Raw genomic sequence first — 16618 nt, 5'->3', positions numbered from 1 at the left:
TGAAATGTGTGGTAAAACCTTCAAAACAACAGCAACAACATTTGACAAAACATTCAGGCAAAAAAATCAATTAAAAGTCCACATCAGAAGTCACTCAAGTGAGAAGCTGTCCTTGTGAAACTTGTGGGAAAACCTTTAGGGATAGACCTAAATTAAAGCTCCACCCGAGGACTTCCACAGGTGCTGGGTCATCTTCCTGAAAGAAAAGAAAAAAAATTGAATTGAATGAATAACCTTTCCGTGTCAAATTCCAATATCAAAGGAAGTAAATATTAGCATTTGCAAGTCAATAGTCATTTGGCATACATCTGTCAAAATCTAAAGTCACTGGCGATTGACTTTTACATGTTGTTTGGCCTGAGAGATTGCAGCTAAAGATATGTTTGTGTAAATTTTGATTTTTGATTTGTATCACCAGTAAAATGGAAAAATAAAAGTTTTCTGCTGTAATGCCAATGTCTTTCTGAAAGAAGAAAAAAAATATGCAAAGCCTTTTGAGCAAACCTATGACGTGAAATATTTTATTACTGTATGGAAAAAGAAGAATTTAACTGCCAGTCACCTAGTACCTTTAGGCTGGGTGACTTTGTCAGTATATTCCTTCAAAATTTTACAGTAAAATTACTTGAAATGTTGTACAGTAGTAGTACAGCAGGGTCTCTGTAAACACGCTTGTGATCATTTGGCGTATGTGTGTCAAGGTCTGAAGTCGCTGGCATTCAGCTTCCAAATGTTGTACTGACATGTTGTATCAGAAAGATCGTGACAAAAGATATTTTATGTAATTTTATGTAATTTAGATTTTTGATTTGAATCACCAGTAAAATGGAAAATAAAAGTTTTGTGCTGTAATGCTAATGCTAATATTTTTGTTGTTTTTAAATTCAAATAGGGTCAACACAAACAAAAATCAAGACAAATTTTGACCAAACCTATGAAGGAAGCATTTATGATTGAAACTAAGACACTGGACTGTCAGGACGCCCTTAGATGGGTGGACTTTGTCGTTAGTTTTCTTCAAAACGTTAGATTAAAATGGCAAGAATAAATACAATATCTGAGCAAACCTATGCAGGAAAAACCGTTATGACCGTTTCAAATTAAGAAATTGAACTGTGAGGACATCTAGATTGGGCGACTTTGTCATTGCTTTATTTTTATTTTTCAAAATTTAAAAGTAAAATGACTTGAAATGTTGTTCAGTAGCAGTCGGGGTCGCTGTGAACAAGAGTCAAGAATCAATACTTGAGCAAACCTACGAAGGACAATATTTTATGACTATTTGAATATGAGGAGTTGAACTGTCAGGACACTTTTAGGTTGAGTGACTTTCTTTAAAATGTTACAGTAAAATGACTTGAAATATTATACAATAATATTCGAGCTTACTGTGAAAAAGAATCAAAGTCAGCTTTTGAGCAAACCTATAAAGAAAAGGCTTTTGAGACTATGAATATAAGAAATTGAATTGGGAGGACGCCTTTAGATGGGGGGAATTTGTCATTGATTTTCTTCGAAATTTTACATGTCTTGCAATGATGTACAGTAGTAATCAGGGTCACTGTGAATAAGAATCAATACAATATGTGAGTAAACCTATGAAGGAAAGGCTCTTATGACTCAAAATAAGAAACTGAATTGTCAGGATGCCTTTAGGTGGCGGGATTTTTCCCTCTTTCAAAATCACAACATATATTTATATACTGTGACATCATTAATTGTGGCAACGGATCCGGGAACGGATTTTCAAAATCTGACACTTATGCTGCTTTATTTATTTATTTGCCTTTTGCCTGACCCGGGCATCTAGACTTTAATTACAGAGTTAGACGTGCAAGAAAAATCCACTGCGGTCAAGTGAGTCGTGGTTCGCAATTTACGAGTCAAGCCAGCCGAGGTCGAATTTTACTTGCTCAGAAAAAGGATTTCTTAAATCTGAAGGGTTTGCTTTCCCTTCTTTTTTTCCCTTGCATTTTGAACTGTCCCAGTACCTATACCGTAATTACGGCTTGACTCGCAAACTGCGAACCACGACGCGCTCGACCGTATTACTGGAAGCCGGTGGTGTCGTGTCTCCGCGTCTTAGACAAAGCTTGAGCGGTTGCAGGATAAATCTTTGAGCTGTTGCATAAACATGTCTTCAGCTGAGCGCTTGAGAGAGTTGACCATCCAGGGACTAACTACTGCTGCTGAGGAGATATTCGCACTCTTTGGGCATGAATGGTGTTGTAGCAGGACAAGACTTCAACCTCCAGGGAATTGTACAACTCAGTTTCGTCAAACGTGTTTTGACGGTCCCTGGACATGCGATCTCTCCTGAATGCACGGGCAGCGATATCTTCCAGCACGGCTAGATCTGCCATCTCTCCACTTCGTTGGAGGTAAATTGGACTCCTTTATATATCTTCCATGCCAATTAATCAATGAAATCAACTACAGATGAGCAGTCATGGCACTACAAAACTCCTCACCTATCAATCACCTATCAATTATGGGCCTATATAACTATTTAAGAGAATGTTACATTTCAATATGAACATTTTCATATGGTCTACTCCATTGAAAGATTAATTAACTATAACTGAATTGCTATGATTGACGATTTTAATTGTGATAATAAATTATGACGATGACACGGCATTTACTTTGGTCCATATATTAGTTAATTCGATTATCGTTATCGATTAAAGCCTTTTTTCGGAGTTTTAATAAAGTATGTATTTAGTTAAATGGGTGTGTGTTAACATTTCAAAGGACATGTCTTTCATCAATTGTGCGCACGCATGGTCTGACGTGCATACGCGCGGTTCACGTAGAGATTCGGTTCACTGCAACGGCAACAACCGGCTCGTAGTGACACGGTGAAGTTAGCCGTGGGTCACAATGAAGCGAGCTACGGACGGATTTTTCTTGTGTTTCTCATTATCAAATGGTAAAAAAAAAAAGCCCTTCTTTTATATGTTTGGTCAAAATCTGTCTTGATTTCTGTTTGTGGTGACCCTGGCTATTTGAAAAACAGCAAAGATACATTGGCATTATAGCACAAAAACTTTTATTTTCCATTTTACTGGTCATTCAAATCACAAATCAAAATGAACATAAACATCTTTAGCTGCAATCTTTGATGTCAATACAACATTTAAAGGCCAATCACCAGTAACTTTAGATCTTGGCACACATATGCCAAATGACTATCGACTTGGAGATGCTAAAATTTACTTACTTTGGTATTGGAATTTGGCACGGAGAGATTATTAATTTTCAATGTTTGGTAGGATCAGAGCATTTCAGTCTACAAACTTATCAAAGTTCAGTATCCAACTCTATCCTTTAGATAGGCAGAGGGCGAGGCTATCCTTTGATCTGATTTAACCTCATCTGAAAGAATATTAAGATCAGATGTCTGCCACAATAATCAAACTGAGCAAATTCCAACGTATTTTTAAAACTGAATTTTGTTTTTTTTTTTTCAGGAAGATGACCCCTCAACTCTGTGAGTCCTCATGTGGAGCTTTAATGTACATCTTTTACTAAAGGCTTTCCCACACGTTTCACAAGAATGTGGCTTCTCACCCGTATGAATCCTCGTGTGACCAGTTAACTGAGATCTTGTTTTGAAGGCTTTCCCACACGTTTCACAAGAATATGGCTTCTTACCTGTGTGAATCTTCATGTGTTCCGCTAAATGTGAGGTTTGCTTAAAGGTTTTACCACACGTATCACAAGAATATGGCCTCTCATCTGAGTGAGCCCTCATGTGGATCTTTAACTCACATCTTGATTTGAAAGTTTTACCACATGTTTCACAAGAATATGGCCTTTCATCTGAGTGAGCCCTCATGTGGACCTTTAACTCAGGTCTTGATTTGAAGGTTTTACCACATGTTTCACAAGAATACGGCTTTTCCCCTGTGTGAATCCTCATGTGACGAATTAATTGAACTTTTTGACTGACGGTTTTACCACATATTCCACAAGGATACGGCTTCTCACCTGCATGAAACCTCGTGTGAGCAATTAATTGACCTCTTTGTGTGAAGGTTTTACCACACGTTTCACAGGAATATGGCTTCTCACCTGTGTGAATTCTCATGTGGACAGTTACATCAGATCTTGTTCTGAAGGTTTTATCACACATTTTGCAAGGGAATGGCTTCTTACCTGTGTGAGTCCTCATGTGCCCAGTTAAATAAGAGCGTCGATCGAAACTTTTACCACAAATTTCACAAGGATGCGGCTTCTCGCCTGTGTGAGTCTTCATATGTTCATTGAAATTATACCTGACATTGAAACTATTTCCGCATGTTGTGCAAGTATAAGGTTTCTCCCCTGTGTGAAGTCTATAATGTGTCTTCACATTGTACTTTGACCCAAAATCTTTTCCAGAGACGTCACATGTTAAAGACTTTCTACCTGTATCAGTATCACACTGATTCCCTGACATGGGACAGTTGTCTATATTGTTGTTGGGACTTGTGCCTTTTTGAGGTCTATTCTTTGGACTCGGCTTTGCATTTCCACTTGATCCTGAGTCTACTTGCTTGTTTCCTTCCTGATCTGGGCTCTTAGCTACAGGAGAGTTGTAAGAGAGGAGCTGGTCACTTTTTGGTTCTGATTGATTGCGCTCACATTCCTCTTTAGTAAGAGTCTCCATACAATAATCAGTCTCCAGAACAAGAACAAGATAGTCCCCCTGCTGACTGATGCAGAGCTCCTCCTGTTCCTCTTTAATCTGTGGAGGTTCTGGTACCGTTTGCTCCTCTTTAATCTGTGGAGTTTCTGGTTCCTCCTGTTCCTCTTTAATCTGTGGAGGTTCTGGTTTCTCCTCTTCCTCTTTAATCTGTGGAAGCTCCTCCTGGTCCACACTGGATTTACTCCCCTTGTTACAGAGCTGTTGCTGAGTGAGAAATTCTTCCTTTGTGCAGACATGCTGCTGTGGAAGGTCTGGAAGGAGAAAGGGTCACAACACAGAGGTTACTAATGTGATAACAGGACAATATAAAAGACATTTAAACTAGGGCTAGGGTTGTGTCAGTCATATTAATGTGAAGAAAAATATACAGCTGGTAAAATAAGTATTGAACACGTTACCATTTTTCATAGTAAACATATTTTTAAAGGATCTATTGACATGAAATGTTCACCAGGTGATGGTAACAACCCAAGTTATGCGTACATAGAAAGAAACCGAAATAAATAATTTCAGAAATTAAGTTATGTGTAATGATGTGAAATGACACAGGGAAAAAGTATTGAACACGCTTACTGATATCTTTTGTACTTTGTACAAAACCTTTGTCTGTAATGACAGCTTCAAGGCCCCTCCTGTATAGAGAAACTAGTCGCATGCTTTGCTCAGGTGTGATTTTGGCCCATTCTTTCACAGAAACCGTCTTTAAATCTTGAAAGTTCTGTGGGCCTCTTCTGTGAAATCTGATTTTTAGTTCTTTCCATTTCAATTGGATTCAAGCCTGGTGATTGGCTGGGCCATTATAGCAGCTTTATTTTCTTTCTGTGAAACCAGTTAAGAGTTTCCTTGGCTCTGTGTTTGGGATCATTGCCTTGCTGAAATGTCCACCCCCGTTTTATCTTTATCATTCTGGTAGATATCTCGGTACATTTTTCCATTCTTCCTCCCTTCAGTTACATGGAGTTTGCCAGTACCATATGCAGACGAAGCCCCCCACCATGATGTTCCCACCTCCAAAATCCACTGCCAGTATGGTGTTTTGGGGGTGATGTGCAGTGTATTTGTCCTCCAAACATGGTGTGTGTGTTATGGCATCAACAGAGTTCAATTTTGCTCTCATCTGACCAGACTATGTTCTCCCAGTATTTTACAGGCTTTTCCAAATGTTGTGGAGCAAACTTTAAACAAGCTTCAATGTGCTTTTTCTTCAGAAATGGAGTCTTGCATGGTAAGAGTACTTTCAAGAACACAGAGGTCACCTTGGGTGAGGAGTTTGATGAGACAACTGCAGATGGCCAGAACACCAAGACCACCATCACAGCCATGGCCATTGAGTGCATTGCTTATTGATTTCTTTGAAACAATTGCTAATTCCAGGTCTTTCTGAAGCCCTTCACAAGTGGTCCTTGGCTCTTGGACAACTCTTCTGACAATTCTTTTCACTCCTCTATCAGAAATCTTTTGAGGAGGACCTGGTTGTGGCCGGTTTATGGTCAGAGGTTGAGAAATCATTCTGTAACCAGTGCCATCAGAATGTTTTGCAACAATAAGTTTGTGAAGGTCTTGAGAGAGTTCTTCGCTTTTACCCATCATGAGATGTTCCTTGTGTGACACCTTGGTAATGACACACTTTTTTATAGGCCATCAGGACAGAACTAGCTGATATTCATTTGCACTGACAAGGGGCAGGATAGCTTTCTGATCATTGATAGATTTCAGTTGCCAGCTTTTTTTACACCTCCTTTCTACACAATTTTCCCCTCCGTTATTTTACATTATTGCACATAAGTGGGTCTGACTTTTTTTTTTAGTGCTCACAGGATGCAATGGGGGAAAGTCAGCTGCCAATAAACAACACTGATGGTGAGAATGTCATACAATCTAAAGTTTAAAAAAAAACGATCCCTTTAAGATAGTCAGTTTAACTGGTTGGGTAAGTTCCTGTGGTCCAGTCCAGCATGGATAATATACATGGTGGGAAATGTCCAGTAAAGACTTTACAAATAGAAAGATAAAAGTGTTTTCCACTCCAAGAGGAAGTCTTTGCCTGAGTTTTGTGATAAAGTTTTCAATATGATGTTTAAAGGTAAATGACTAATCATTAAAATACCAAGATATATATACTCTGTGACTCTCTCAATATAGCAGGTAATGACTGTTCAATGCTTCTTGCACGAGAAAAAAAAAGCATGGACTTTGTTTTTCTTGCATTGATAACAAGTTTTACATTAATAAGTGCATTTTGAGGAGCAGTAATAGAGAGCTGCAGCAGAAAAGATGATTATTACAGTTGTCTAGTGCAGAGACAATATCATTTATATAAATTGTAAATAAAACAGGTCCCAGAACTGATCCTAGTGGAACAACTTTTGTTACTGATAAAGATTCTGATTGATTTTTACGGCTTTCACACACTGAGTTGCCTAATATTTCTGAATATTATATCACATCACTGAGTTTCTGAATAAGGAGACAATGATCAACCGCATCAAACGCTTTTGATGAGTCAATAAAAACAGCAGCACAATGTTTCATTTTGTTGATAATGCTAACAATATCATTCAAAACAAATATGACAGGAGACTGTACTGTGCATGGGTCTAAAACCAGAATGGTGAGGGCTCAGAAAAGAATATTTGGAGAGAAATAATTATCTTTGGCCATTCATCACCAATTCCAGGGTCTTTTGCCAGATAAGAAAGTTTGGATATTGGTCAATTATTGTTGAAATCACTATTTCTCCTCTGTTGTACAAAGGAATTACATTAATTACTCACCTGTTCTGTGTAACTTTATTTCGGGTTTCCAGATAATATCCAGAAGTCTGCAGCGATGATCAATCTCTTTCTTGTACTGGACGACAGCTTTTTCAAAGAGTGCAAGTATTTCTTCAGGAGCAGCAGTTAGTCTCCGGATAATCAACTCTCTCAAACTCTCAACTGTGAGTGTGCGTAAAAAAAAAACAAGACAAGAACAGAAAGCACTGATGAGAAACAATGAACTATTTGTGGTCTATGTATTCAATATTTTAAATAAGTACTTTACTCATACTAGTACCTAAAAATGTGCCTATTTCATTGGTAGTTTATTACATTAATCTTTTTCTGATCTTCTGTTCCTTAATGAATGACATGTTCCAGTCTGTTGAGTTCATGTGAGCAGATCGATTCATGTTAGAAACATGGAAAAAATTAAAGTACACACTCAGGAAAAAGGTAATATTCTATGACTACCTTACTGCCAACGAATCGACAATAGTTTGGAAAGGCCTGCAGACCATCACCCACTACAGGAGACCCTCCCCCGACCCTGTGGTGAGCCCCTGCCTGGCAAAAGATCTCAATAAGTGCATTTACAGGCACAGCTTAATCGAGCTATGCTCAAAATTCGACTTTCTGACTACAGTCCTTGTCCCATTTTACATGCAGTGGAGAAAATTGAATAACATCTCCTCCTCCACACTAGGTGGGGATATGTGTCTTTTCAGAAGGTTAATACCACGTAAATATGGCTCAATTTCCGGTTGACCTATTACGTCATATAATGAACAAGAGTCGTTCATGCGGCAGACCGGCATTTCAAACAACAACCGTAGGAATAATAGTATATTTTTTGATCTCGTACGTAATGTTCACGCTACTTCTGGTGCAGGTAAGATGCGCGCTATCCCTCAGAAGGTTCTTCTACCGGCTCTGTTTACCCTCTTTTTCTTCTGCGACCGGCTTTCTTGGATGCTTTTGTTCTGGTGTCATAAACCAGCGCAGTGGAGCACACACATTATTCAACTGAAAACTGCAATAACCGTATACATGCCAGACAAAATCGAATTCCAATCGCATTATCTGCGTTTCTTAATCAGATAATGTGTTTACATGCACTTCTCCTGTTATAGTCTGATTAAGGCAAGAATTAATTTTTTTCATGTGCATGTAAACGCACCTAGTGAATTTTATTCCAGGTTTAACAGTACTTTCACACCTTCCACTTAAACCACCATCTCCATCACAAAAGGATTACCTGCACCCCAAGCCTTCCCCCATCTGACCCCCTGCCTGCACTGAGGATCTACAAACAAGACGTGTGTCAGCTCTTTCAAAGACAGAGGATCAGGAAGGCTCCAGGACCCGATGGAGTGTCTCTGTCCTGCCTGAAAGTCTGTTCTGACAAGCTGCCTCCTATCTTCACTCAGATCTTGAACAGCTCCCTGGAGTTGTGTGAGGTCCCCTCCTGCCTCAAACGCTCCACCATCATCCCGGTCCCCAAGAAGTCCCCCATCACTGGATTAAATGACTGCAGACCAGACGCACTGACGTCTGGGCTCATGAAAGCCTTTGAACGACTGGTACTGGTCCAACTGAGGACATCACTGACCCCCTGCAGGTTTACTTTAGGGCAAACTGACTCTTCTCCCTCTGCACTGATGACTGCACTTCTGGGGACCCTTCTGTGAAACTCCTCAAGTTTGCAGATGACACCACCGTCATTGGACTCATCCAGAACGAGGACGAGTCTGCATACAGAGGGGAAGTGGATCAGCTAGTCCCCTGGTGCAGTCAGAACCACCTGGAGCTAAACCCGCTCAAGACTGTGGAGATGACTGTAGACTTTAGCAAGGAACCCCCATCCACCCCTCCCCCTACCATCCTAAACAAGACCGCTCCCACCGTGGACTCATTCAGGTTCCTAGGGTCCACAATCTTGCGGGACCTGAAATGGACCTCCCACATTGTCTGTGGTAGGAAGAAAGCTCAGCATAGGTTGTACTTCTTGCGTTAGCTCAGGAAGTTCAACCTGCCCCAGGAACTGCTGATCATCTTCTACTCTGCAATAATCCAGTCCGTCCTGACCACGGTCTGGTTTGGATCAGCCACCAGACAGGACAGGGACAGACTGCAGAGGACAATTAGGTCTGCAGAGAGAATTATCGGCACTGATCTTCCCTCCATCCAAGACCTGTACCGGGCCAGGGTCAGGAAGCAGGCTGGTAAAATCTCCACTGACCCCTGACACCCTGGACACTATCTATTCAGACTCCTCTCCTCAGGCCTGAGTTACAGAGCACTGTCAAAACCACCCAGCACAAAAAAAGTTTCTTTCCTTGGGCTAAACTCTGATGAACTCTGAACAGTCACAGAGCACGTGACCATTCTCCGTAACATTTTGTATACTAGTGTTCATATTCATGTTCATACTCTTATACATGTTCATATTCACTGTATATAAAATATACAGTTGCATAGATGTAGATACTGTTTTTATTCTGAAAGTCTATTTATTTTGTACATTCTTTTTTTCATACGTTTTTATTTTTTGCTTATTCAAGTGTTGTTTTTATTTTGTTGTACCATCGAGCAAAGTGACCAGACTCAAATTCCTTGTGTGTGTTCACATACCTGGCAAATAAAGCTGATTCTGAATGTCTGCAAGTCTGACAAGTGAAGCAGTAGTTAGCCTCTTAGCATGTTGTGCAGCGAGTGTGTGTGCTCTTTGTTAGTTCTCAGCTACACCTCATGTCTCTAAACTCTGCAGCAACCTTCTAGCCGAGTGTCTTTCCTCTGTGTCTTCTCCACACTGTGTGATTACATTCATTAGTTCATTTCTACCTGTACTCACCTATTCTGTGTGACTTTATCTCGGGTTTCCTGGTGATATCCAGCAGTCTGCGCTGACGATCGATCTCTTTCTCGTACTGGACGACAGTTCTTTCAAAGAGTCCGACTATCTCCTCGGCAGCAGTAGTTAGTGTCTGGATGACCAACTCTCTCAAGCCCTCGGCTGAAGACATGTTTATTGCAGTAGCTCAAAGATTTATCCTGCAACAGCTCAAAGTTTTGTCCAGGACACAGAGACACGACACCACCACCTGCTTCCAGTGATACGCTCTAGCGAGTCGTGGTTCGCAGTTTGCGAGTCAAGCCAGCCACGTAATTACAGTATAGGTGCCGGGACAGTCCAAAAAAGAAGAAAAAACAAACCCTTCCGATTTAAGAAATATTTTTTCCTGCATTGGTTTCCACAATTACTGACTTGATTATTATTCTGTAAAATTCGGAAGAAATTAATTCACCCAATCTAAAAGCGTCCATTTTCCCGATAAATGAAGTTTCATAATAGTATGTATTTAGTTAATGTTAATTCATATTTAGTAAAAGTTATTTTGTTAACATTTCCGAGGACATTTCTTTCATCAACTATGTGCACGCATGGTCTGAGGAAGTTCTAAATTTGAAGAAGAAATTGATGAATCCCAGATTTGTGCGTCAAACGTGCATACGCACGGTTCACGCAGAGGTTCGTGCCTACGCACGGTTCGTAACTGAGGCCCGTTGAGAAAACGTACGAAAGAAAGTATTTTATGAGTTTTTGAAAATAAGAAATTGACCTGCCTCTTCGTGGTGGACTTTGTCATTTTTTTCAGAATTTTACAGTTTGAATATAAGAAAATGAAAATGAAAATGTCAGGACGCCTTTAGGTGGGTGGATTTTGTCGCGGATTTTCTTCGAAATTTTACAGTAAAATGATTGAAATGTTGTATAGTAGTAGTTAGGGTCACTGTGAACAAGAATCCCGATTAATAAGACTAATTTTGAGAAAATCTATTAACTACAATATTTTATTACTGTTTGAATATAGTAATCAGGACGCATTTACGTTAGGTGACTTCGACTTTTCAAAAAAAAAAAAAAAATTAAAAAAATCTGAAGCTTTGTTTCGTTTCGTTTCCTCGACTCTTTTTGGCCTGTCCCGGTACCTATACTTTAATTACAGCGGTAGACGCCCAAGAAAAATTCGACCGCGGCTGGCTTGACTCGCAAACTGCGAACCGAGACTAGCTCGACCCTATCCACTGGAAGCCGGTGGTGTCGTGTCATCGTGACCCAGATAAATCTTTGAGCCGTTGCTGGATAAATCTTGGAACTGTTGCAGTAACCATGACTTCAGTTGAAAGTTTGAGAGAGTTGATCACCCAACTACTGCTAACTACTGCTCCAAAAAACAAATAGTCGAAATCTTTGAAAGAACTGTCGTCCAGAAAGAGATTGATCGTCAGCGCAGACTGCTGGATATCACAGGAAACCCAAGATAAAGTTACACAGAACAGGTGAGTAATTCATGCAATTCCTTTGTAGAAAGGAGGAGAAACTGTGATCTCAAGAATAATCGACCAATATTCAAACTTTCTTGTCTGGCAAAAGATCCTGGAATCACTGATGAATGGCCACTGGCCATAGGTATTTCTTTCCAGATGTTCTTTTCTGAGCTCTCATCAGTCTGGATTTTAGACCCATGCACAGTACAGTACACTCACAACCAATGGCGCTTTTTCCCTCCCTCATATCACTGCACACTGCCATTAAGTCATTGATCTGTGCTCTCGCTTCGTCCTCGCCGGTGATTGCGGCACATAGCAAAAGACATATCATTACATGTCAAAGATCTAGGATATTTTCTTAGATATTCGAGAGGAAACAGGAGGAACCAGCACCTCCACAGATTAAAGAGGAACAGGAGGAACCAGCACCTCCACAGATTAAAGAGGAACAGGAGGAACCAGAACCTCCACAGATTAAAGAGGAACAGAAGGAACCAGCATCTCCACAGATTAAAGAGGAGCAGGAGGAACCAGGACCAGCACAGATTAAAGAGGAGCAGGATGAACGACCAGGAACAATACCACTACAGATTAAAGAGGAACAGGAGGAACCAGGACCTCCACAGATCAAAGAGGAACAGGAGGAACCAGGTCCTTCACAGGTTAAAGAGGAACAGGAGGAACTCAGCAGCAGTCAACAGGGAGACTATATTGTTCTTGTTCTGGAGACCGATTCCTTTATGGAGACTCGTACTGATGAGGAAAGCGATCACAATGAATCAGAACCAAACAGTGACCAGTTCCTCTCTTACTCCTGTCCTGTAGCCAAGAGCCCAGATCAGGGAGGAAACAAGCAAGTAGACTCAGGATCAAGTAAAAATGCAGAACCCACATCAGAGAGTCAGTGTGATAGTGACACAAGTAGAAAGTCTTTCACATGTGACATCTGTGGAAAAGACTTCAGGTTTAAGTGTCATATGAAGACACATTATAGAATCCACACAGTGCAGAAACTTTATAGTTGTACAACATGCGGAGACAGTTTCACTTCCAGGGATATATTCAATGACCACATGAGAATTCACACAGGTGAGAAGCCATATTCTTGTGAAACATGTGGGAAAACCTTCAGAAATAGATCTGGCTTGAATCTCCACATGCTGATTCATACAGGTGAGAAGCCATATCTTTGTGAAACATGGGAAAACCTTCAAAACAAAACGTGACTTAACTGCCCCCATGAGATCACATACAGGTGAGAAGCCATATCCTTGTAAGACACGTGGGAAAACCTTCAGGCAAAGGTCTCAGGCATTGGACCACATGAGGACTCACACAGATGACAGGCCGTATCCTTGTCAAACATGTGGGAAAACCTTCAAAACAAAAGGTGACTTAACTGTCCACATGAGGTCTCATACAGGTGAGAAGCTGTATCCTTGTGAAACATGTGGGGAAACCTTCGAAACACAAGGTAACTTAACCGTCCACATGAGGTCTCATACGGGTGAAAAGCTGTATATTTTTGAAACATGGGGAAACCTTCACAACTAGATGTGAGTTAAATTACTACAACAGGATTCACACAGATGTGAAGTCTTATTATTGTGAAATGTGTGGGAAAGTCTTTAGGGAAAGATGTAAATTAAATCTCCACATGAGGACTCACACAGGTAACGGGTCGTCTTCCTCAAAGAAAAAAATCTTTGTGAAACACGTCAGAATTTGTTCAGTTTCATTATTGTGGTAGACCTCTGATCTTATTATCCTCTGAGATCCTCAAATTTGGGTACATTTCTAGTGCCGACCCAAATTCTCTGATCCTATCGAATATCAAAAATGAATCATCTTTTTGTGCTAAATTCCATTTTTATTTCCAAAGAAATGTCAAAGAAACTAAATATTAGTGTCTGTGAGGATAGGGCTGGGTATAAATAAATATTAAAATAAAATGTAAAATAAAAGTTTGTGCTATAATACCTATGTATTTTTTTTTTTGTTTTGTTTTGTTGTTCAAATCAATAGTCAGTGCCACCAAACACTCAAATCAAGACAAATTTTGACCAATCCTACGAAGGAAGGGCTTTTGTTGCTGTTTGAAAATAAGAAATTGAACTGTCAGGATGCTTTTATTTGTCATTTATTTTCTTTACATTTTCACACTAAAATTCTGTGTTGTATAGTAATAATTAGGATCACTGTGGGCGACAAGACAAATTTTGAGCAAACTTATGAAGGTCAATTTTTCATTCATCAAGAATTTAACAGTCAGGACGGTTTAGGTGGGGTGACTGTATGTTCTTCCAAATTTCACAGTAAAATTACTTGAACATTTATACAGTAATGCAGTAATACAGTAATAGTCAGGAGTGTGTGTGTGTAAAATTGTGGTAACAGCAAGAACACAGATTTACAAAATCTGAACCTTTTTTCATTTCATTTTTTCTTCTATTTTTTATTTTTTTTATTTTATTTTTTTTATTATTATTTTAGCCTGCCCCAGCCCCACTACGGTAATTACATAGGAAGACACACAAGAGAAATCCGGCTGTGGCGAGCTTTACTCGCATATAGGACTTTTTTGCTGCTTTCTCACAGCTTTTGCTGCAACTGCCATTGTGGCAATTGAAGCTTATAATAAAATTAACAGATGAACACAAATTGAATTATATCTACAATTTTAGTTCTTTTTCTAAATACGCAATACACTTTCAATTTCAGTTTTCAGAATTTTGTTCATTTTCGTTAATGATAATAATCATGGTAATAGAAAATGCTGAGAATACTGAGATGAGTGAGTTTTAAGTTTCATTCATTTCCATGACTTTCCTCAATATCCTAATTCATACAATTAAATAATAATAGCAATATAACTAATAGCAAGAAGAAGGAAAGGTAAATCATATTCGGGCTATGATAACCAGTGTTGCTTTGGAGAATATAAATGCATTAAAATGCTGTAACACTATTACTTGGTAGAATTACATTCCAAAGATATTTCCTTAACTAGCCTCTGGATGGCATTATGGCTCCATGGTAGAAACTTATGATTAAAATATTCAAAGGCTAACTTCTTCATTCTAAGGCCTACAAAGATAATCAAAACATGGTTTTGACACTGATCACGAGCTGGGTGTAGATTAAACATTCTATTTTTGGTAACAAGTGTACATTTCATAGTTTCTAATTCTAGTCAGAGACACGTCCTGCAGTTCTCATGTATTTACTTTTATATAACAGGAGGTCTGAGATGACAGAGAAGTCTGTTCCTTATCTGTGGGGTACCTGAAGGTGAATTAACACATCTATGAGAAAAGTCTTGTCCTATGTCCCATGTTAATCCTATGTTTGTTGACACGGGAATGTGCTTAAAACCTTGTTGTATGGCTTAGTTTTATGGGCTCAGAAATCTTCAAAGGAAGCAAAACAGTCCTGTCCATGTGAATGTTTTTTGTTTGTTTTGTTAAAGTTCATCAGTGCAATAAACATTTTGTAAAATAAAAAATCAAAGAATCGTGATCTCAATTCTAAGCACAAAAAAATCGTGATTCACATTTTTCCAGAATTGTACAGCCCTAGTCAGAAAGATTGTTTATGTTAATTCTGTTTTTTTATTTGAGTCACCGTAAAATGGAAAATGACAGTCTTGTGCTGTAATGCCAAAGTATTTTCGTCAAAATCAAGATAATGTTTCAGAAAATCTACGAATGAAATCTTTTATTACTATTCGAATATGAGGAATTTACATATATTGGTTTCTTTCGTCCACATTGTCCTGCCCCGGGTACATATACCGTAATTACAGAAGTAGACACGCAAAGAAATATCCGTCCGCAGCTGGCGACACTGACAACCACGGCTCACTTGACTGTGTCGTGTCTCCTTGTCTCAAATAAATATTGCTGTTGCAGCAACAATATCTTCAGCTGAGGGATTTAGAGAGTTGGTCATCCAGGCACTAAATGCTGCTGCAGAGGAAATAGTCGGACTATATGAAAGAACTGTCGTCCAGTACGAGAAAGAGATCGATCGTCAGCGCAGACTGCTGGATATCACCAGGAAACCCGAGATAAAGTTACACAGAACGGGTGAGTGCAAGTAGAAATGTACTAACTAATGAATGTAATCACACAGTGTGGAGAAGACACAGAGGAAAGACCCTCAGCTAGAAGGTTGTTGCAGAGTTTAGAGACATGAGGTGTAGCTGCGAGCTAACAAAGAGCACACACACTCGCTGCACGCAGGCTAACATGCTAAGAGGCTGTTTCTAACATGAATCGATCTGTCCACATGAACTCACCAGACTGGAATATGTCATTCATTAAGGAATAGACAATCATAAAAGATTTACTGTAATAACTACCAATAAAATAGAAAAATTGCATTTTACATGCATTAGTAAAGCACCTATTTAACACCCAGGCATCCTTTTAATTTACTAACCTCTTGTAACCTTGGCGACAAAAACATCCATGTCCAAAAACTGCTTTAAAAAGGACTTTCCTTCCTCGTCTTCCTCTCTGGACTTTTCCACTGTGAGTGGAGAGGACACGCTTTCACAATGGTGCATTGATACCGATGTCCAAGCATCAATATCACTCCAAAGCATACATTGGACAAATGACTTTGGAGGGCAACTGGGATCCACCGACATCTGGTTCTGTACCTCTGGGATGACCACAGTGTAAAGGTCAGAAGAAGAGGAAGCAAAATGATCTGACTCCCAGTCCGCATCTAAACTCTCCTTCTGAGGATGTTTCACATTCCTGCAGCTCTCTGGGACTTACTGGCCACATTCTTTTCACATTCCTTTTCATTCTGACCCTTTGCCACA

The 16618-nt window shown here is 39.5% G+C and overlaps 3 protein-coding genes across 4 annotated transcripts in view; 2 read left to right on the top strand and 1 right to left on the bottom strand.

The window, feature by feature from the left end:
* LOC125008796 (zinc finger protein 260-like) overlaps positions 1 to 16618 on the top strand; it is a 56056-nt gene that overhangs the window by 22793 nt on the left and 16645 nt on the right. The gene's annotated exons all lie outside the window — the stretch shown is intronic.
* Positions 1 to 16618, top strand: part of LOC125008907 (zinc finger protein 260-like) — a 45458-nt gene that overhangs the window by 27684 nt on the left and 1156 nt on the right. The window lies entirely within an intron of this gene.
* Positions 1175 to 16586, bottom strand: LOC125009037 (gastrula zinc finger protein XlCGF57.1-like). 2 transcript variants are annotated; one of them, XM_047586550.1, is made up of 3 exons: positions 16228 to 16586; positions 7468 to 7629; positions 1175 to 4944 (listed from the first exon to the last, which is right to left on the bottom strand). In XM_047586550.1, exons 1-3 carry the CDS (start codon positions 16436 to 16438, stop codon positions 3470 to 3472), a joined length of 1848 nt encoding a protein of 615 aa, XP_047442506.1. In that variant the 5' UTR covers positions 16439 to 16586; the 3' UTR covers positions 1175 to 3469. The 2 variants fall into 2 exon arrangements, with proteins under 2 accessions (XP_047442506.1, XP_047442516.1); XM_047586560.1 differs by lacking the exon at positions 16228 to 16586 and adding an exon at positions 10304 to 10595.

Source organism: Mugil cephalus, chromosome 1 (genome assembly GCF_022458985.1).
Source record: "Mugil cephalus isolate CIBA_MC_2020 chromosome 1, CIBA_Mcephalus_1.1, whole genome shotgun sequence".
In the NCBI taxonomy this organism is placed as follows: Eukaryota; Metazoa; Chordata; class Actinopteri; order Mugiliformes; family Mugilidae; genus Mugil; species Mugil cephalus.
Note: the sequence above shows the minus strand (reverse complement) of the source record. Positions and strands in the feature narration are given on the sequence as shown.